We start from the raw sequence: 20,205 nt of genomic DNA, 5'->3' as shown, positions 1-20,205 counted from the left end.
TCATGCCACCAGGGTTTTATTTTGGGAGGGCATGTCTCATGCTTCTGTTGCATGGTTTGTTGCTAAGCAGGCCTGCTTGGTTTTGTGGTTAAGCAAACCTGTTTTCTTGAGTGATCATTAACTTACAGGGGTCTCCCATACTTTTTTCTTTACTTGCAATCCCCTAGTGGGATTAACTATTTAATTACCTAATTTGTCCCTTTACTCTGTCCCTATCACAATCGTATATGTATATAGTATGAGAGTTTAAAAAAATGTGCCAAAAAACAGTACAAAGCTGCTAAGTGTTGGAGTTACAAAACTAAGGAACGAGAGCATGGCAATGAGCCTCAGCTTCCACATCTGTAAAGCAGGGTTTTTGTGAGGATGGACGAGATCATGTAAAGTACCTTAATGGGTGCTCAATAAATTCTTCCGATCATTATTATTGTCACCGTAACTAGCCAGAATACAGAAGTTAAAAACATATCCCTCCCCGACTTCCCTGGTGGTCCAGTGGTTAAGCCTTAGTGCTTCCAATGCAAGGGTCATGGGTTCGATCCCTGGTCGGGGAGGTTCCACATAGCGATCGGGGTGCGCCCTGCCCCCTACAAAAAAAAAAAATTAAAAAAAAAATATATGCCTCCCACCCTGCTAAGAATTAAATAAATGAATTCATTCAGAAAAAATAAAAGTGAAAGAAAGCCAAGGGAGTAGGGGGAGGGAAACCGAGTCCTGGACAGGTAAGGTGCTCTCTCCGTCAGAGCTCAAGCTGGCTGCACGGATCTGACTGTATTTCCACAAAAGTTAAAAGACCCCGGCGGGCAGGAGGGGGCGGGGGCATTCTCATGCTTCGCCTCTTCCTGAGGCGCACGCGGATGACGTAAATGGGCGCGCCAGGATTCCAGGAGCTCAGGGACTGCGAGAACGGCTGCCACGTGCGTATGGTTACCGCGCGCAAACCCGGATACCCCTATATGCTTCACCCCGTAGCCACCCACCCAAAACCTGATCCAAGCCGCTGCAGGATCCCCACCAGGCCGAGCTGCGCCCAGCGGGCGCCTGGGTGCCCGCGTTAGTGCAGGTGTCCGTTCGCGTTTGTTGGACGCCTGGCAGGGGAGACCCCACGTAAACTCATCAACTCTATGACCATTCATTCAACCAAGAAAAAATCCGTTGACAGCCTGTTTTATGTCAAGTACCATGCTGGTCTTTGGGGAGACAGTTCTGATGTAGACAATCCTGTCTTTGCTCTTGGAGCTTTTGTTTCACTGGGAATGATAGACGAAAATCAACTGGTATAATAAACAAAATGATTTCGGGTTGTGATAATTCCTGTGAAGGAATTATGGTATGGAGGACAACTGAGGCGCCTAACTTTAAAAAGGGTCATAAGGGGAATTCCCTGGCAGTCTAGTGGTTAGGACTCAGTGCTCTCACTACCGAGGGCCGGGTTCAATCCCTGGTCCGGGAACTAGGATCCCACAAGCCACGAAGTGTGGCCAAAGGAAAAAATAAAATAAAAACAAATAAAGGGGGTCATAAGCATTGGGTGGGGGCGCTGAGAATGGGAGGAATCACGATCTGGCAGGAACATTGGTTGCTGAAATGAGACCTGGTTAGCAACTTGTCAGTCTACAAGTTTGAGATTTTTTGGTTTTTAAGCCCCAGGTATTCTAAGCCTTGGTAATCCGATGGAGGTAAAATAGCTACAGTTCATGCCCTCATCGAGATTTTGTTCTAGTGGGGAAGGCAGAGCTAAAAATAAAATGTCAGATAGTGATAAATACCATATAGGAGATTAATATAAGACCATCTCATAATGGCTACTTCAGAGCAGTTGGTCAAGGAAGGCCTTTTCAAGGAGGTGAATTTTACCTGAAATTTAAATAACAAGAAAGCTAGCCATGCAAATAGCAGGGTGAGAAAAATGCCTTTCGGAACTGAGCTTGGCAAGTTAGAAAACAGTAATAGAAAAGAAGCCAGTGTGATTGGTGCACTGTTGGCGAGAAGGAGAGTGGTGTGAGAGAGGGTTGGAGAGGTAGGCAATGGCCAGACAACATAAAGCAGGGTACTGAGTTGGAATGTTATACCGTGTGTGATAAGCTATGATCTCATTTATGCTAACTTGTGGCGAGTGGATTGTGGTTGGGGCAGCGGTGGGATCAGGGGTCCTGGTCAGGAGGGCTACTGGTGCATTAGTCCAAGTGAGTCCTGGTACTGACTTGAACTGGAGTGACGGTAGCAGAGAGGAAAGGACATGGACAGATTTGGGATATGTTTGGAAATGGATTCGCTGGCAGATTGGGTATAGAGAGGGCTCAGGGAAAGAAAAATTAAGATCGACTCCTGTGTTTTTGACTTGAGCAACAGATTGGATGATGGTGGTGTTAACCGAGGTGGGGAAAATGGGGGGAAACCACAGGTCTGGAGAAACGATAAATCAAAATTTCTGTTTTGGCCAGAACAGGCTATCTGTGTTTATGAGACATCTATATGGCAGTGTCACCTAAGCATTTGAATGTACTAGTCTGGAGTTTCAGGGAGAGTCAGAGTTGGATAAAGTTATGGAATCTGTTGGCAGATAGTAACTCGAGTCATGTGAAATTGCCATTTTGAGCCAAACATGTTTGAATGCTGGCAGTCTCATTGGTTCAGTCTAATAGATTGTATTTAAAGCCACAGGTCCGGATGAAGTCTCTTAGGAGGAACATTTAGAGGGAAGAGAACAAAGGGCACAGTCTTGGGCACCCACCATTTAGAGGTGGAGCAGAAGAGTAGGAGCCAGCACAGGTGACCGAGAAGGAGCAACCAGAAGGAAGAGGACTATCAGGAGAGTGGTGTCGAGAAGCCAAGAGAGGAGGACGCTTCAGGAAGTAGAGAATGCATAAGTCAAATGCTGCTGAGAGGTCGAATAAGGCAAGAAGTTAAGTGACCTCTAGATTGGCAACGTTGCGGTCTTTGGTGACCTTGACAGAATAGTCAAAGTCAGCCTTGAGTAAGTTAGATTTGAGATGCCTATGAGTTGTCCAAGTGAAGAAGCGAGGCAATGAGCTTCCTTTCCTCCCACTTCCTTGGGAAGAGGGCGTGTACACCTGGGAGACCTGTGTGTGTGTGTGTGTGTGTGTGTGTGTGTGTGTGTGTGAGTGTGAGAGAGAGGGGGGAGGGGGAGAGAGGGAGAGAGAGAGAGAGAGATCAGAGATGAATAAATGGTGCAGATCAGAAGCCCTCAGCTCTGCTAGGAGGGAGATGTCCCTGAGCACTGGAGCAGTGAAGAAGGCCTCCCAGAGTTGGTGAGACCTGTACTCACCTTGACAAAATGGGAAAGCTTTGGACAGGATAGGGATAGGCATAGGCATTCTAGGATGGGGCAAAGGAATGGCGAGGAGGCTAGGCAGGGTTTAGTGAGTAAAGCCAGGGTCCTATCGAGAAGCAGTGGGATCAGAAGTTGAAAAGTAGTTGGGGAATAGATGTGGAGAGCCTTTGACTGTCAGGCTAAAGGCTTTGGATTTACCTTGAGCAGGGAGATAATCTTTTGAAACAGTGAAGTAGAGGAACTATCACTTGACTTCACTGGCCAGCCCCGTCCAGCTCATCCTTCACGCTTAGATGCCATTTCCCTTAGGAAGGCTTTCCCACTCCTAAAGTGCTAGGTTGGTACCCACAGTCCTGTGGCCTTGACTACGGGAAATGTCTGGATACATTTATGCCTCAGTGCCCCCACTGCTTTCCCCCACCACATCCCTAATGCTTCCACAGCCTCAGCTGTCCTTGAAACTTGAAATCAGTTCAACAGATAGGCTCTAGTGAATGTTATTTTTTCTAACTCATCTCGCCAGCAGAGGACACCTACAGAGATGTCCTCAGTCCTTCACTTCTATGTCCGTCCCTCTGGCCACGAGAGGGCAGCCTCTGAATATACTCAAAGGAAGCTGCAAGGGGAACTGCCAGAGCTGCAGGGTGTCAAGACCGAGCTGTGCTACAATGTGAACTGGACAGGTTGGGCCACTTACTGGATTCTTTGGGAGAGGTGCCAAGTGCCAGGGGCAGTGTCTCAAGGTGTCCTTGCCCTGTCTCCCTGCAGCTGAGTCCTCCCCGAGCGCCGAGGAGATGAAGAAGCTGACGTGGCTGTTTGGCTGCCCCTTGTTACTGGACGATGTCGCTCAGGTGTCCTGGCTCCTTCCCGGCCCCACTGACCTGCTGCTGGAGGTCGGGCCCAGGCACGTGTCTCAGCCTCGGGTAGCTCGTTCCCTGGTCCAGAGCCCGTCAGCCTTTCCAGACACACTGCCACCCCTTCCACTTTCATTCCTCTTCCTCCTTTTGCGGTCCTTGGGAGACTTGATTTCCCTTCATCCTACTCCCCGCCTAGAAAGCTGGGCACATGCTTTCCCCATGTGGGAAGATACCTTTGAAGACTGAGCCAGCTGCCAGGCATGTTCTGGAAATATGACACGTTGTATCCTGAGAAGTTGAAATTGAAGCATTTTGTTGCTACAGGAACAGTTACGGTTTGATTTGAATGACCTTTGAAAGCAGGTTTCTTGGTGCCCAGGTCTGAGGCTGGAGGCCAGCGGTGTGGGCAGGTGCGGGGGGGGTGGTAGGTAGAGGTGGGAGATTGCCTGGACAGCAGTGGGCAGGATCCACCTTCTCAGCTGGGGCTCTAACCATCTGGTCCTAACCAATCCACAGGCTGAACTTCTCCACGCCAACATCCAGCAACATCGTGTCAGTGTGCCAGGCTGCGGGGCTGGGGGCCGTGGACCGCGTGGAGCCGACCCGGCGCTACCTGCTCTCGGTGAGCTTGTAGGCAGCCAGGTGGGCATCAGGAGGAGGAAGCGGAAGAGATTTTGGGTCCTAAACTCTAAGGAAGCGGGGGGAGGCGTTCCTGCTTTGACGCCTGCCCTGTTTGCAGGTTGTTCACTGCCTGAGGCCACCTGGTCAAGGAGTGAATAGGACAGAAACCCAGCCTGTGCTCCCCTTACTAATCTGTGCGTGCTGACAGGGACTCATGCCTGGAAGGAGCGTCTTTTTCTAATCTGAACAAAGGTGCCAGAGAGGCTAGCAGTGGGCTGGTCCTGTGTGGCTTGGAGGACGAGGGTGGACCATCTTGTCCATTCTTCAACCCTGCACCCCTCGCCTTCTGTGTGTGTCTCCACCCCTAGTTTGCCCACCCGCCTTCGGCTGAGCTGGAGGCCGTCGCCCTGGCTACCCTGCATGACCGGATGATGGAGCAGCACTTCCCCTGTCCCATCCAGAGCTTCTCCCTGGGGTGCACCCCAGCACCCCTCGGCGGCCCAATTGACATACTGGCCGAGGGCCGGTCTGCCCTGGAGAAAGCCAACCAGGAGCTAGGTGCGCAGGGGTCCCTGGAGGAAGGCCCAGGCCAGGCTAGTAGGGGTGCTGAGTCCCACAGTCAGCTCTTCTGGTGGTTGTCTCCTAGGTCTGGCCCTAGACTCCTGGGACCTGGATTTCTACACCAAGCGCTTCCAGGAGCTGCAGCGGAACCCCAGCACTGTGGAGGCCTTCGACTTGGCTCAGTCCAATAGGTGGGGAGGAATGGGGACATTCTGATGTCTGAGCCCGGGGAGGTTGGAAGGGAAGACCGCAGGGACTCTGCATGGCTCTCTCTTGGCCTAGGGGCCTCCCTGAGTCTGTCTGAGTACCTGGGTTCCCCATCCATCCCGTAGTCTGCATTCACATCTTGGTTTTATCTTCACGCTGGATCTGGACCATCCACAATGACAGACTGTTGGAAGCTTATGACTTCTGGAATCTGTTTTGACCTGTGGCCGTAATTCTGCCGTTTATGCTGATGAGAAGACATGGCGAGGCCTGAGAAATGACCCATGTTTCCACCCTGCCTTTCCCTCCCCACGTCACCCCCTGCAGTGAGCACAGCCGACACTGGTTCTTCAAAGGCCGACTCCACGTGGATGGGCAGGAGCTGGCACACTCGCTGTTTGAGTCCATCATGAGCACCCAGGCATCCTCGCACCCCAACAACGTCCTCAAGTTCTGTGACAACAGCAGGTGGGCTGTGCCCTCAGCTGGGGTGACCTCAGACCCAGGGAATGGGAGGCCCCAGGCTCTGGTGGCGTAGGTGCATACACCAGGAAGGAAGTGAGACTCAGAACGGATGTGTCCACAGTGCAATCCAGGGGAAGGAAGTCCAATTCCTGCGTCCCGAGGACCCCTCACGGCCAAGCTGCTTCCGGCAACGTCAGGGGCTGAGACATGTCGTCTTCACGGCAGAGACCCACAACTTCCCCACGGGTGAGATGGGTCCCCAGGAGGGATAGGCAGGGTCAAAGTATAGGGTGGGGCAAAGGCCCCAGGCCCACCTGGGGACCAGCAGGTTGGCTGCATGTCCTTACTCTCAGTGCGGTGGTCAGAGGTGGAGTTTGCCTTTTCAGTACCCGTACCCTCCCTCTCTCTGTACAGGAGTAGCCCCCTTCAGCGGTGCGACCACTGGCACAGGGGGCCGGATCCGAGATGTCCAGTGCACAGGCCGCGGGGCCCACGTGGTGGCTGGCACGGCTGGCTATTGCTTTGGAAACCTGCACATCCCAGGTCCCGTCTCTTTCCTCTCTACCCATCTCCCCTTCCAGATCCCTTGTCCTGGCAGGCACTGGACACTGTTATCTCTTAGGCCAAAGGGTCATCATGGGTACCTTTTCTTGGGAGGGAGGGCTCTAGAATAGCTGGCCTTTCGCCAACAATGGTTGTGAGGACAGTAGGCCAAGGAAGACCCAGATCTGGCTTTGCAGAACCACAATTTTCTTTATAAACCAGTATCTACTTAGCCAAAAACAATTGTGGTACTGGGTTGGACTTACGGCCATCAACTGCCCCCCAAATCCAATTGTTTTGTTTTGTTTTGTTTTGATGTGGACTGTTTTTAAAGTCTCTGTTGAATTTGTTTATTGCTTCTGCTTTTATGCTTTGGTTTTCTGACTGCGAGGCACGCGGGATCCTAGCTCCCCGACCAGGGATCGAATCCACACCCTCCGTCCCCCACCCCCCGAACTGGAAGGGGAAGTCTTAACCACTGGACAGCCAGGGAAGTCCCAAAGTCCAGTTGCTTGGAAAGTGTTAAGAACTCTGGTCCCAAGAGTCAGACTCTTCCTGAAGGGCCGTGACTCCTCCATCTTCCGTCTTTACAGTCCACCCATCTTTCTCCTTCCTGCCCAGGTTACAGTATGCCCTGGGAGGATCCAAGCTTCCAGTATCCTGGGAACTTTGCCCGACCCCTGGAGATTGCCATAGAGGCCAGTAATGGGGCTTCTGACTACGGCAACAAGTTTGGAGAACCAGTTCTGGCTGGTGAGGCTTGCCGGGGCGTGGGGGATAACAGTCCCAGAGGCGGGGTGGGGTGAGTTGTGTGACCCAGTGAGCGCTGAGGAGCCTGGCCGACTAGACCCTGTCCCCTGTCCCTGTGCCGTCCACGCTCCAGGCTTTGCCCGTTCCTTGGGCCTCCAGCTCCCAGATGGCCAGCGGCGTGAGTGGATCAAGCCCATCATGTTTAGTGGAGGCATTGGGTCCATGGAAGCTGAGCATGTGAGCAAGGAGCCCCCAGAGCCAGGTAAGAGCCCACCACCTCTCTACCAGGTCCAGCCAGCTTTCTCCCCAGCACGTGGCAGCCGCAGGAGTGGAATTTAGAGGAACTTCAGTGGTTTGTTCTTTATCTCCCAGCTCATGTCTCCTCTCCCCGGTACAGGCTTTCAAGGCAGGGCAGGGCTTTATGCCAGTGGGGCAGGCTCAGTCTGTGTGGCCTGTTTCTTCCTGGGTTGACTTCTGCATGGCAGAGGCCCACCCTGCTAAGTCAAGGCAGCCAGTGTTTATCCAGGGCCTGTTTTTATCTGCAAGCTCAGTTCAATCGGTCGACATTTACTGAGCACCCATCGGTGGGCACCGTGCTAGGACCTGTGGTGGAATCAAGATAAAGGCCAGGTACCATTTATTGAATGGGTGACCTGTCACATGGCTCAGAATTTAAAAAGCAAAGAAAGGTTATACAGTGGAAACTCTCCTTCCCCTGACCTTCAGCCACCCAGTTTCCCTCCCTAGAGATAACCAATGTTAATTGGTTACTTTTGTATGCTACCAGAGGTTTTTCCTGCATACATAAACAGACCCATGTGTATATTTGCCCCCCCTTGTTTAAACAAATAGCACGTGTGCACACCTTTTTTTTTCTTTTTGGCCTCGCTGCGCAGCTTATGGGATTTTAGTTCCCCGACCAGGGATCGAACCCGGGGCCCCAGCAGTGAGAGCGCTGAGTCCTAACCACTGGACCGCCAGGGAATTCCCCACCCATTTTTTTAATAACCATTTTATTAAGATGTAATTCACGTAACATAAAGTTTACCCTTGTAAAGTGTACAAATCAGTGGTTTTAGCATATTCACAAAGTTGTACATCAATCACCACTAATTCCAGAACATTTTCATCATCCCAGAAAGAAACCCTGCACCCATGAGCAGTCACTCCCCATGCCCCCTTCCTCGGCCTCTGGAAACCAATAATCTACTTTCTGTCTCGATGAATTTCCCTGTTATAAATGTTGTGTTTGGCTTCTTTCACTTTGCATGGTGTCTTAAGGGTTCATCCATATTATAGTACATATCAGTACTTCATTGCTTTTTATGGCTGAATAATATTCCATCGTGTTGCTATATCATTTTGTCTCTCCATTCATCGGTTGGTAGACATTTGGGTTGTTTCTGCTTTTTGGCTATTATGAATCATGCTGCTATAAACATTTTATTTATTTATTTAATTTTGCCCGCGCTGGGTCTTCGTTGCTGCGCGCAGGCTTTCTCTAGTTGTGGCGAGCGGGGGCTACTCTTCATTGTGGTGCGCCGGCTTCTCATCGCAGTGGCTTCTCTTGTTGCGGAGCACGGGCTCTAAGCGCACGGGCTTCAGTAGCTGTGGCTCGCCGGCTCTAGAGCCCAGGCTCAGTAGTTGCGGTGCACGGGCTTGGTTGCTCCGAGGCATGTGGGATCTTCCCGGACCAGGGCTCCTGCATTGGCAGGCGGATTCTTAACCACTGTGCCACCAGGGAAGCCCTGCTATAAACATTTGTGTACCAGTTTTCCTATGTACTTACGTTCTGAATTCTTTTGGGTAGGTAACTAGGAGTGGACTTGCTAGGTCACATGATAACTGTACTCAGTCTTTGAAGCAGCTGCACCATTTTACATTCCCCTCAGCAGTGCGTGAAGGTTCCGATTTCTCCAGATCCTTGCCAACGCTTATCTGTCTCTTTGATTATAGCCATCATAGTGGATGTGAAGTAGTATCTTATGGTGGTTTGGGTTTGCATTTCCCTAATGACTCAGGATGTTAAGCATCTTTTCCTGTTTCTTGGCTATCTGTATAGCTTCCTTGGAGAAATATCTGTTCGTGTCCTTGGCCAATTTTAAATTGGTTTGTCTTTTTTTTTTTTGGAGTGTAAGTTAGAGTTCTTTGCATATTCTGGGTACTAGCCCCTTATCTGATAGGTAAATGATTTGCAAATATTTTCTTCCATTCTGTGGGTTGTCTTTTTACTTTCTTCATGGTGTCCCCTGAAGCACAAATGTTTTTAATTTTGGTAAAGTATAATTTATCTGTATATTTTTTCTTTGTGGCTTCTGGCTTATAGTGTCATGACTAAGAAACCACTGCCTAAGCCAAGGTCACCGAGATTGACTCATATATTCTCTTGTAATACTTTTATAGCTTTTAGCTTTCACGTTTAGGTCTCTGATACATTTTGAATTTTTTGTATATGGTATGAAGTAGGGATCCAACTTCCTTCTTTCACATGTGGATATCCAGTTGTTCTAACAAAATCCTTTTTGAAAAAAACTGTTCTTACCCCCATTGAATTGTCTTGGGACTCTTGCCAAAAATCAGTTGGCTATAAATGTTTGGGCTCATTTATGGACTCACAGTTCTATTCCAATGACCTATCTATCTATCGACCTGTCTCCTTCTGCTAGTAACACACTGTCTTGATTACTGTAGCTTTGCAGTAAGTTTAAAAGCAGAAAGTATGAGTCCTTCAATTTTGTTCTTCGTTTTCAAGATTGTTTTGGCTTTGTTCTAGGTCCCTCGAATTTCCATATAAATTTTCGGATCAGCCGGTCAGTTTCTTTGAAAAAGGTGGCTGATTGTGTTAACTCTGCAGTTCGCTTCGGGGAGTATTGCCATTGTAACAATATGAAGTCTTCCGATCTATAAGCATGAGATCTCTTTCAATCTGTTTAGGCCTCCTAAGATATTTCATAATTTTCAGTGTGTAAGTCTTAAGTATTTTATTCTTGTTGATGCTGTTCCAAGTGGGTAGGCGTACTTCTGCACCTTGCTTTATTTCAGCTTAGCAATGTACTTGGAGATCATTTCATACTGATGAGATCAGATTACTTCATTATATTCATATGTAACTCTCTTTTTCGGGGGTAGTCCCTGGCGTTCTAGCGGTTAGGGCTCTGTGCTTTCACTGCTGAGGGCTTGGATTCAATCTCTGGCTGAGGAACTAAGATCCTGCAAGCCGTGTGGCATAGCCAAAAAAAAAAATTCTGTTTCGGTGGCTTAGTTTTTCATTATATGGCTTATACCATAATTTATTTAACCAGTTCTCTGTTGTTAGCATTTAGATTATTTCTTGTGTTTGGTAATACAAATAATGCTGCAGTATTTAATTTTGTACGTAGGTGCTTTGTACCTGTGTGAATAAATCTGGAGGGTAAATTCCTCAAAGTGTATTTACCCAATCAAAGAATTTTGATTGCTGTCCTCTAATACCAGCTTCCCTTTATCCTCACACTGCTTCGTTCTCACACGTCTGGTCACTTCCCGGGTGTTCTGATTCAGCCCTCCTTCCTCGCAGGCATGGATGTTGTGAAGGTTGGGGGTCCTGTCTACAGGATTGGAGTCGGGGGCGGAGCTGCTTCGTCCGTGCAGGCAAGTGCAAATAGCTCAGGTGCCAACTCCATGACATCTCTGGGCCCCATGCATGGGTGGGGTGTGAGCTCCCAGCCCCCCTGAGCTGAGATGTGCCATCTGTCCTCCCAGGTGCAGGGAGACAATGCCAGCGACCTGGACTTTGGGGCTGTGCAGCGGGGAGACCCGGAGATGGAACAGAAGATGAACCGTGTGATCCGGGCTTGTGTGGAGGCCCCCGGAGGAAACCCCATCTGCAGCCTTCATGACCAGGGCGCCGGCGGCAACGGTGAGAGGAGGGGTTGGGACGGAGGACCAGGCCTACCTGGTCTCCTGCCAGGTTCAGTCTGGGGAGAGGTATCGCGGATCTGCAACCAACCAGCTAGCTCTGGGCCCCACTCTGCACCCACTACACGTTTTGGACAGGCTCAGGGTAGTCGCTGGAGAGGGTGCAGTAGCGGTTCAAACAGGGATGCACAGAATTAGGGGCTCCTTTGGAGGCTGGGAACGGCCTTTTGTTTGCCCGGTACTGACCAGGGCCAGATGAGAGCCTCTCCCGGAAACCCTCTCACCAGGCAACGTCCTGAAGGAGCTGAGTGACCCAGCCGGAGCCATCATTTATACCAGCCGCTTCCAGGTGGGTCTCCTCCCTGAAGTCTGATTGTCTCCCTGCCCCTGTCAGTCCCAGCCGGCCCCACCCATCTGTCCCCCACTCCCAGCAAGAACATGAGACTTGGGAGCACCCGCTGACCCTTCCCTTTCGTCCTCCCCCATGGATGTGCAGCTCGGGGACCCGACCCTGAATGCCCTGGAAATCTGGGGGGCAGAGTACCAGGAGTCAAATGCACTTCTGCTGAGGCTCCCCGACCGGGACTTCCTGAGTCGTGTCAGCGCCCGGGAACGCTGCCCAGTTTGCTTTGTGGGCACCATCACGGGAGACAGGAGGGTGAGTTGGCTCAGGGAGTTGGTAACAGATGCTGTGCGTGGGCTTGCCCAGGAGGGAGAGTGTCTCAGGAAAGAGACGAGAGCATGGGCGCCATGGGGACCAGCGTGGGGCCGGGGGGCTCAACAGGAGAAGCCAAGTGGGGTGGACAGAGCACCTCTGCCCGGCTTTCCAGAAGTGTTTATTCCCTGCTGGTGGTCATTGTCTCGTTCTCTCTGGGCGGTGTCCCTGTGGTCTACAGATAGTGCTGGTGGATGATCGGGAGTGTCCTATGGGAAGAGATGGCCAGGGGGATGCCCCCCCAACACCTCCCCCGACCCCTGTGGACCTGGATCTGGACTGGGTGCTGGGCAAGATGCCCCGGAAGGTATGTGGGGGGCGGGAGGTTTCTCCTTCTCTGGCCCAGCCCTTCAGACCATCATCTGCCCTACACGTGCTCTGTCACCTGTGTGCCCAGCGCCTCCCCAGGTGCTCACACCACTGTTGCCACCTGTGTTGCAGGAGTTCTTCCTCCAGAGGAGTCTCCCCGTGCTGCGGCCCCTGGCCTTGCCCCCAGGGCTGAGCGTGCGCCAGGCCCTGGCGCGGGTCCTCAGGCTGCCTGCGGTGGCCAGCAAGCGCTACCTCACCAGCAAGGTCTGCCCCGCACCCTTGCTCTGCCCTCTCAGCCCTCTGCGCCCTTCCCTGTGCTCGCCCAGCCCAGGGGACGGCTGTGGGAGCCCACCGGGCCCGAGGGGGACGTGGCAGGGGTAGGGCAGCTACCCCGATGGCCTGAGCCCCTGCTGTCCACCCCGAGCCTTGTTGTGTCCAGGGTGAGCCAGGCCTCCTTCCACCCCCTTGTCCCTGTCCCTTGGCCTCTTGCTAACTCCACCTGGTTCCGCAGGTGGACCGCTCCGTGGGCGGCCTGGTGGCACAGCAGCAGTGTGTGGGACCCCTGCAGACCCCTCTGGCAGACGTGGCGGTGGTGGCACTGAGTCACCAGGAGCTTGTAGGGGCTGCCACAGCCCTGGGAGAGCAGCCCGTCAAGAGCCTGCTGGACCCCAAGGTTGCTGCCCGGCTGGCTGTGGCCGAAGCCCTCACCAACCTGGTGTTTGCTCTGGTCACCGACCTCCGGGTGAGTCCCCTGCAGCCTCTGCCCTGGAGCCCTCGGCCTCTGGGACGCAGGCGCGACCTCCGCCTGCTCACCCTCTGCCCGCAGCCTCGCCACACCGCCCTCCCTCCCGAACACGAGTCTCTGCCACTTCCCAGGACGTGAAATGCAGCGGGAACTGGATGTGGGCGGCCAAGCTCCCGGGGGAGGGCGCGGCTCTGGCCGACGCCTGTGGGGCTGTGGCAGCCGTGATGGCGGCCCTGGGTGTGGCAGTGGATGGTGGCAAGGACTCCCTCAGCATGGCCGCCCGGGTTGGCGCTGAGACCGTGCGGGCTCCTGGTGAGCTCTGGGCGCCCAAGGGCGAGGGGCGGGTCTGTGGGCCAGGCTGCGCCTCACTCTCCACTCCTTGCTCTGCAGGGTCGCTGGTCATCTCAGCCTATGCTGTCTGTCCAGACATTACAGCCACTGTGACCCCAGACCTCAAGTGTCCCGGAGGGAGAGGTATGGGTTCTTCCCTCTCCTCGGTGCACTGTGGATTCACAGCCTGGTCCTTTGTTTGGGGTCTGCTTCGTGAGTGCTGGGCCCCCTCGTTCAGCACTGGGGCATGGTGCCTTCTGGGGCTGGTGGTCTGGGTGCCTCACCACGTCCTGGGAACTTCAGTGAGCACGGCGGGAGGGCTTCTCCTGAGCCAGCCATCTCCCCTCACCGCGCCCCTGTCTCCCCAGGCCACCTGCTCTACGTGCCTCTGAGTCCTGGGCGCCATCGGCTCGGGGGCACAGCTCTGGCCCAGTGCTTCTCCCAGCTCGGCGAGCAGCCTCCCGATCTGGACCTTCCCGAGAACTTGGTGCGAGCCTTCGGCATCACCCAGGGGCTGCTGAAAGGTGAGTGAGGCCCTGAAGGAGACGGTGCCTGTGGCTGACATGGGGCAGGCACTGACCAGCTGAGCGTGTGCGGGGGGGCCAAGAGGGGTCTGACGCCCTTCTCTCTGGTTCTCTGAGCGAGCCCACACTCTCGCCCCCGCCCCCTCCCGACTGTCAGAAGGGAGGCGGGGCCGCCAGGTTTGGGTCCCAAGGCTGCCGAGCATTTTATTCCTTCCTCCAGACCGCCTCCTCTGCTCAGGCCACGATGTCAGTGATGGAGGTCTCATCACCTGCCTGCTAGAGATGGCCTTTGCTGGGAATTGTGGGATAGAGGTGGCCGTCCCTGCCACTGGGGTCAATGGTGAGGAGCCTGAGGTCTAGGTTCCAGCCTGGGCTGCCTGCCCCATCCTGCGGACCCCATGTCCTATTAAAGAGTAGAGTATCTCCAACTCCTTTTCCCCTGAGTCCCTTGCTGTCTTTTCTGACCACTGAGCCAGGTGGCACCTCTGAAACCTCCTGCAGACCCTGAGGCCACATCCTTGGTCCTGCTTTCCCAGGCCTCACCCCATCCCTGACCCCTGCCTTCGTTCCTTTAGCCATAGCCACCTGACTCCACCTCTTGAGTCCCTGGCAATACCCTAGTCACCTTGACCCCTCTGTTACTCTCCCAGCGCTGCCTGTACTGTTCGCTGAGGAGCCAGGCTTGGTGCTGGAGGTGCAAGAGCCAGACCTGGCCCAAGTGCTGACACGTTACCGGGAGGCTGGCCTCCACTGCCTGGAGCTGGGCCGCACGGGCAGCACCGGGCCCCACGCCATGGTGAGGAAGTGAGGAATGGCAGGCCTGCAGAGGGAAGGTCGTGGTTTGCCAGGCTTGGAGGGGGCCCAACGTGGACATCTTTGCTCTCAGCCCCTGAAAGATCTGCCCCCCTCTCTAGGTCCGGGTATCAGTGAACGGGGCTGTCGTTCTGGAGGAGCCCGTTGGGCAGCTACGAGCCCTCTGGGAGGAGACCAGTTTCCAGCTGGATCGGCTGCAGGCAGAGCCCCACTGTGTGGCCCAGGAAGAAGGGGGGCTGAGGGAGCGGACGGGGCCCACCTACTGCCTGCCCCCCACCTTTCCCACAGCTTCCGTGCCTCATGAGCCTGGTGAGGAAATGTGTGTAGTGGCTTGGCTGCCTGGGCACTTTGGGGAGGAGCCCAAGGCTTGGATGCGGGACCTGCCCTGGACAAGGTGTCTGGGGCGCTGGGGTGCGGAAGTAACCCTCTGGCACAAGGACACTCCTCCCCCCAGGTGGCCCCGCCCCCCGCGTTGCCATCTTTCGAGAAGAAGGCAGTAACGGAGACCGGGAGATGGCCGATGCCTTCCACTTGGCTGGGTTTGAGGTGAGCAGCTTGCCCGGCAGAGCCGGGGCTGGGCTTTGGGCCATGGGCCGTCTGACACTTGCCCTCCCCCTCCTGCCAGGTTTGGGACGTGACCATGCAGGACCTCTGCTCTGGAGCCGTCAGGCTGGACACGTTCCAAGGCATGGCCTTCGTGGGCGGCTTCAGCTACGCGGACGTCCTGGGCTCTGCCAAAGGTGGGTGTGCGGCCCTGCCCACTCGCTCCCCGCACGTTCCTGAAGAGCTGCCTTAGCCCCCTTCTACCTTGACTGAGAACTGGCCTCTCGCCTCCATAAGGCTGGCTGGGGGAGCGTGAGCGCATTCATTCTGGGCCAGCCGCCAGCAGGCCTGCAGGTAGCCTTTTTTTTTTTCATTCATTCATTCATTGACTGCATTGAGTCTTCGTTGCTGCACGCGGGCTTTCTCCAGTTGAAGCGAACGGGGGCCACCTTTCATTGCATTGCGCAGGCTTCTTGTTGTGGTGGCTTCTCTTGTTGCGGAGCACGGGCTCTAGGCACGCGGGCTTCAGTAGTTGTGGCACACGGGCTCAGTATTTGTGGCTCGCGGGCTCTAGAGCGCAGGGTCAGTAGTTGTGGCACACGGGCTTAGTTGCTCCGTGGCATGTGGGATCTTCCCAGACCAGGGCTCGAACCCGTGTCCCCTGCATTGGCAGGTGGATTCTTAACCACTGCACCACCAGGGAAGCCCTCTGCAGGTAGCTTGTGAGGCAGGTGGGCTGGGTGGCACTGTGCCAAGCCCGGAGGCCTGTGCCCTGTCAGAAGCGGCAGCTGCTACTCAGCTCCAGCAGGCTGTCCTGTCGGAAAGCAGGCTTGGCACAGCCAGATCTTTCTGTTTCTCAAGACAAGCCAGAAATCCTGATTAAATATTAGGCAACTGAATAAAAAATTTTGAAAATGCTCTGCGGCCTAAGCAGAAAACTCGTCATGGGCCGTCTCAGGCCCAGGAGTTGGCAACATCTGTTTCAATCAGTTAAACCTGATTTCTTTCCCCGGCGTTTGCCCTGAGCTCTGCAAAGGAGGGAGGTCCTGGGCGAGTGTAATGGGGCACGCTGGGATGGAAAGGCGACGGGCCCCCCTCATTCCGGGGCTCACCCCAGCCTCCTGTTCCCTCCTAGGGTGGGCAGCCGCTGTGACCTTTAACCCCCAGGCCGGGGCTGAGCTGAGGCGCTTCCGGCAGCGGCCAGACACCTTCAGCCTGGGCGTGTGTAACGGCTGCCAGCTGCTGGCCCTGCTGGGCTGGGTGGGAGGCAGTCCTGGTGACGAGGCGGCAGAGATGGGCCACGAGTCCTGGCCGGCCCGGCCCGGCCTCCTGCTGCGCCACAACCGGTCTGGGCGCTTCGAGTCGCGCTGGGCCAGCGTGCGAGTGGGGCCCGGGCCGGCCCTGATGCTGCGAGGGATGGAGGGTGCCGTGCTGCCCGTCTGGAGCGCCCACGGGGAAGGTCAGGCTCCGGGGAGTCGGGGAGGGCCTGAGGGCAAGGGTCAGGGAGGACGCCAGGGAGCTCTGCTCTCACGTCTCTCCTTCCCTCCTTCTGCCCCAGGTTACATGGCATTTTCTTCCCCGGAACTCCAAGCCCAGATTGAGGCCAGGGGCTTGGCTCCGCTGCACTGGGCAGACGATGACGGCAACCCCACGGAACAGTACCCCCTGAATCCCAACGGGTCCCCAGGGGGCATGGCTGGCATCTGCTCCCCCGATGGCCGCCACCTGGCTCTCATGCCTCACCCTGAGCGGTCTGTGAGGCCTTGGCAGTGGGCGTGGCGACCCCCTCCGTTTGACACTATGACCACCTCCCCCTGGCTCCAGCTCTTCATCAATGCCCGAAACTGGACCCGGGAAGGAGGCTGCTGAGCAGGCCGGGGAGACTCCCCTGGGCCCCGTGGTTTTCACCCACGGTGTCTTTAGAAGTACCTCATATTATTTCTGTGTGTCTTGGACAGACAAGGACCAAAATGCCCCAAGAAACCTTGGCTAATTTTATGAATCTGTCTATGCCTTACGCTGTTGGATTTGTTTTCAGTTCTGTTCTAACACGTTTTATCCTTTGTGGGCCTGGGAAGCAACATGCGGTTCAGAGAAAAGAGCCTGCGGTGGGAAGTTAGGATGCATGGGGGGAGGGGTTCCATTGCCCCACATCACTTATGTCACTTACCTGAGCTCGGAGGGATGTCCTATGCCCCCCTTCCTCGTCGGGGTTTAAGGGGATGGGGGCGGACAAAAGCAAAGCAACTCAGGAACTCAGCGTGCTCATCTGGAAAACAGCAGAAGCTTTCTGGATTCTTCTTTCTATTTTTATTTTATTTTTTAAACTTTAGATAGAGAATTTTAATTAAATTGGCATAGTTAAGACCAAAAAGATAAAATGGACATTGTCAGTGTATCTTCAGCCCTTACTTTAACAGGCAAATGAACACGACTTGAAACACAGGTGAATTTTGCTCATCTATGAGACAGTGAAGGGAGCTTCTCAGTATTTAAATATATTAATATAACCAGTTACAGAAATCTAAATCTAAAACCAATCTCCTATAGGGTTTGAGAAGGCATTCACCATATCCCTGAAAAGTTTAACATTCCTTATTCAAGTTTAATCATCTCTTTAGAAGGGGAAAACAGTGATAGTACTCGTTGAGCCAGAATTACTATCAAAATTCAAAAAGCTGACCATATTCATTTAGCCACAAGCCAATCTTATTCAAATCAGGACAGAAATACTACATCATCCGTTCATGATCTGAATTCTGCTATATGAGATCAATTTAAATATGGTACACATAAGAAGTCATGAGACATTTGTTTCATAATAAAAAGGCAGTGGCCAACTATTACTCATTAGTAGCTTTTTTGAGATAAGCTATCAAGTTTGCCCTTTCTCCCTTCTTTTTTTTCTTTTGTGGTACGTGGGCCTCTCACTGTTGTGGCCTCTCCCGTTGCGGAGCACAGGCTCTGGATGCGCACGTTCAGCGGCCGTGGCTCACGGGCCTAGCCGCTCCGCAGCATGTGGGATCTTCCCGGACCGGGGCACGAACCCGTGTCTCCTGCATCAGCAGGCAGACTCTCAACCACTGCGCCACCAGGGGAGCCCTTGGTTCTTCTTTTTAAATGCAGTGCTGTGCTAAGTGTAAGCAGTCGTTGGCAGCTTCTGTGACAGTGTCTCCAGCTGAGTCATAGGACTGCCCTGGTGCTGGCCTCTGAACTCAATATTCCTGATCTTTGCTTCTCCTAGTTTAGCAGCTCCCTTCCTTATCCCTAGCACTGAGCCTTTAGTATGCATTTATTCTTTCAGTCGTTCATTCATTCATTCCATTAATTTTCGATGGTTTGCTACAGTGCCAAGCACTGTCGCTGCCACCAGGGAGTTTATGGTCTAATAGGCTTTAAAATAATATCTGTGGGACTTCCTGGTGGCGCAGTGGTTAAGAATCCGCCTGCCAATGCAGGGGACACGGGTTCGAGCCCTAGTCCGGGAAGATCCCATACGCCGTGGAGCAACTAAGCCCGTGTGCCACAACTACTGAGCCTGTGCTCTAGAGCCCACAAGCCACAACTACTGAGCCTGTGTGCCACAACTACTGAAGCCAACGCACCTAGAGCCCGTGCTCCGCAACAAAGACCCAACACAGCCAAAAATAAATAAATAAAAATTAAAAATCCGCCTGCCAATGCAGGGGACACGGGTTTGAGCCCTGGTCCAGGAAGATCCCACATGCCGCGGAGCAGCTAAGCCCGTGCACCACAACTACTGAGCCTGTGCTCTAGAGCCCGTGAGCCACAATTACTGAGCCCATGAGCCACGACTACTGAAGCCCATGTGCCTAGAGCCTGTGCTACGCAACGAGAAGCCACCGCAACGAGAAGCCCACACACCACAACGAAGAGTAGCCCCTGCTCTCCACAACTAGAGAAAGCCTGTGCGCAACAACGAAGACCCAACGCAACGCAGCCATAAATAGATAAATAATAATAAATAAAATAATACCTGTATGCGATGTGTATATATATATATATATATATATATATATATATATACACAACAGAATAATATTCAGCCACAAGAAAGAAGGAAATCCTGCTGTGTGCGACAACATGGATGGACCTTGAAGGCATTATGCTCAGTGAAGTAAGTCAGACAGAGATAGACAAGTACAATATGATCTCACTTATATGTAGAATCTAAAAAAAGCTGAACTCAGAAACAGAGACTAGAATGGTGGATGGGGGAAAGGGGGATGTTGGTCAAAGGGTACAAACTTCCAGATATTAGATGAACAAGCTCTGGGGATCTAAGGTACAGCATGGTGATTATAGCTAATGATACTGTATCATATACTTGAAAGTTGCTACCAGAGTAGATCTGAAATGTTCTTACCAGGAAAAAGAAGTAGGAATTATGCGATGTGATGCAGGTGTAAGGTGTGATGCAGGTGTACGGTATGGTGGTGATCACTTGCTAGTGTATCAGATCAACACTTTGTACACCTTAAACTCACATAATGTTATATGTCAACTATATCTCAATAAAGCTGAAAAAAAATAGTATCTGTATATGGCACCTACCATGAACCAAGCATATGCTAGGCATTTTATATGTAACTAAATTATTTTTCATAAGAGTTCAGCAAAGTACTTGATAGCCACCCTCCCTTTTGAAAACAAAGGAAGAATTAAGGTTAAACAAATTGCAGCATTTGCTTCCTACTGCCCTGCAATCACATTTCCGGAGGCAGCACTGTCAGGACTTCTTGCTGACAGCTGTCCTTGCTCCCTTTGCTCACAGGAGTGTGTGTAAAGGCCACTTCCTTGTGACCGCTGTGACTGTCCTGTCGTACAGCTCAAGTCATTTTTCCCCCTGAATAGCTCAACATCTTGGTTAAAGAAATTTCCCTGAGAATGGAGACTGGACTCTCAGATCCCTGAGGGCAGGCTGAGCAGTGCACTCCTAGTAGAGTAGCCTAAGGAGAGACTGATGAAACAGTGTTGAATCACGGCTATGGAGAAAATAACTGTTTCAG

The 20,205-nt window shown here is 53.0% G+C and overlaps 1 protein-coding gene across 3 annotated transcripts; it reads left to right on the top strand.

Moving 5' to 3' along the window:
* The first annotated feature begins 867 nt into the window (after positions 1–867).
* On the top strand, positions 868–18,021 carry PFAS (phosphoribosylformylglycinamidine synthase). Of its 3 annotated transcripts, none has more exons than XM_032617639.1 (28): positions 868–917; positions 3,819–3,978; positions 4,064–4,199; positions 4,669–4,774; positions 5,142–5,331; positions 5,420–5,525; positions 5,869–6,009; positions 6,128–6,252; positions 6,421–6,549; positions 7,171–7,302; positions 7,433–7,561; positions 10,856–10,929; positions 11,041–11,197; positions 11,484–11,545; positions 11,693–11,854; positions 12,093–12,218; positions 12,353–12,484; positions 12,732–12,962; positions 13,097–13,277; positions 13,356–13,439; positions 13,664–13,819; positions 14,040–14,159; positions 14,470–14,615; positions 14,734–14,941; positions 15,087–15,178; positions 15,258–15,372; positions 16,311–16,634; positions 16,734–17,044. In XM_032617639.1, the coding sequence occupies exons 2-28, from the start codon at positions 3,837–3,839 to the stop codon at positions 17,042–17,044; spliced, it is 4,017 nt and encodes a 1,338-aa protein (XP_032473530.1). In that variant the 5' UTR covers positions 868–917; positions 3,819–3,836. The 3 variants fall into 3 exon arrangements, with proteins under 3 accessions (XP_032473530.1, XP_032473529.1, XP_032473531.1); XM_032617638.1 differs by having other exon boundaries at positions 883–917; positions 3,822–3,978; XM_032617640.1 differs by lacking the exon at positions 868–917 and having other exon boundaries at positions 3,828–3,978; positions 16,734–18,021.
* The last annotated feature ends 2,184 nt before the right edge of the window (positions 18,022–20,205 follow it).

Source organism: Phocoena sinus, chromosome 20 (assembly GCF_008692025.1).
Source record: "Phocoena sinus isolate mPhoSin1 chromosome 20, mPhoSin1.pri, whole genome shotgun sequence".
NCBI classification, from domain to species: Eukaryota; Metazoa; Chordata; class Mammalia; order Artiodactyla; family Phocoenidae; genus Phocoena; species Phocoena sinus.
The sequence above is the reverse complement of the archived record's forward strand: the minus strand, read 5'-3'. Positions and strand labels throughout refer to the sequence as shown.

What these genes read in the sequence shown, in the direction of transcription:
- PFAS (XM_032617640.1), top strand. Translation starts at nt 3,837, where the DNA reads ATGTCCTCAGTCCTTCACTTCTATGTCCGTCCCTCTGGCCACGAGAGG. An exon ending in GACCCACAACTTCCCCACGG is followed by an intron (nt 6,253 to 6,420) that starts GTGAGATGGGTC and finishes CTCTCTGTACAG; the next exon opens with GAGTAGCCCCCTTCAGCGGT. An exon ending in CTCTGGTCACCGACCTCCGG is followed by an intron (nt 12,963 to 13,096) that starts GTGAGTCCCCTG and finishes GCCACTTCCCAG; the next exon opens with GACGTGAAATGCAGCGGGAA.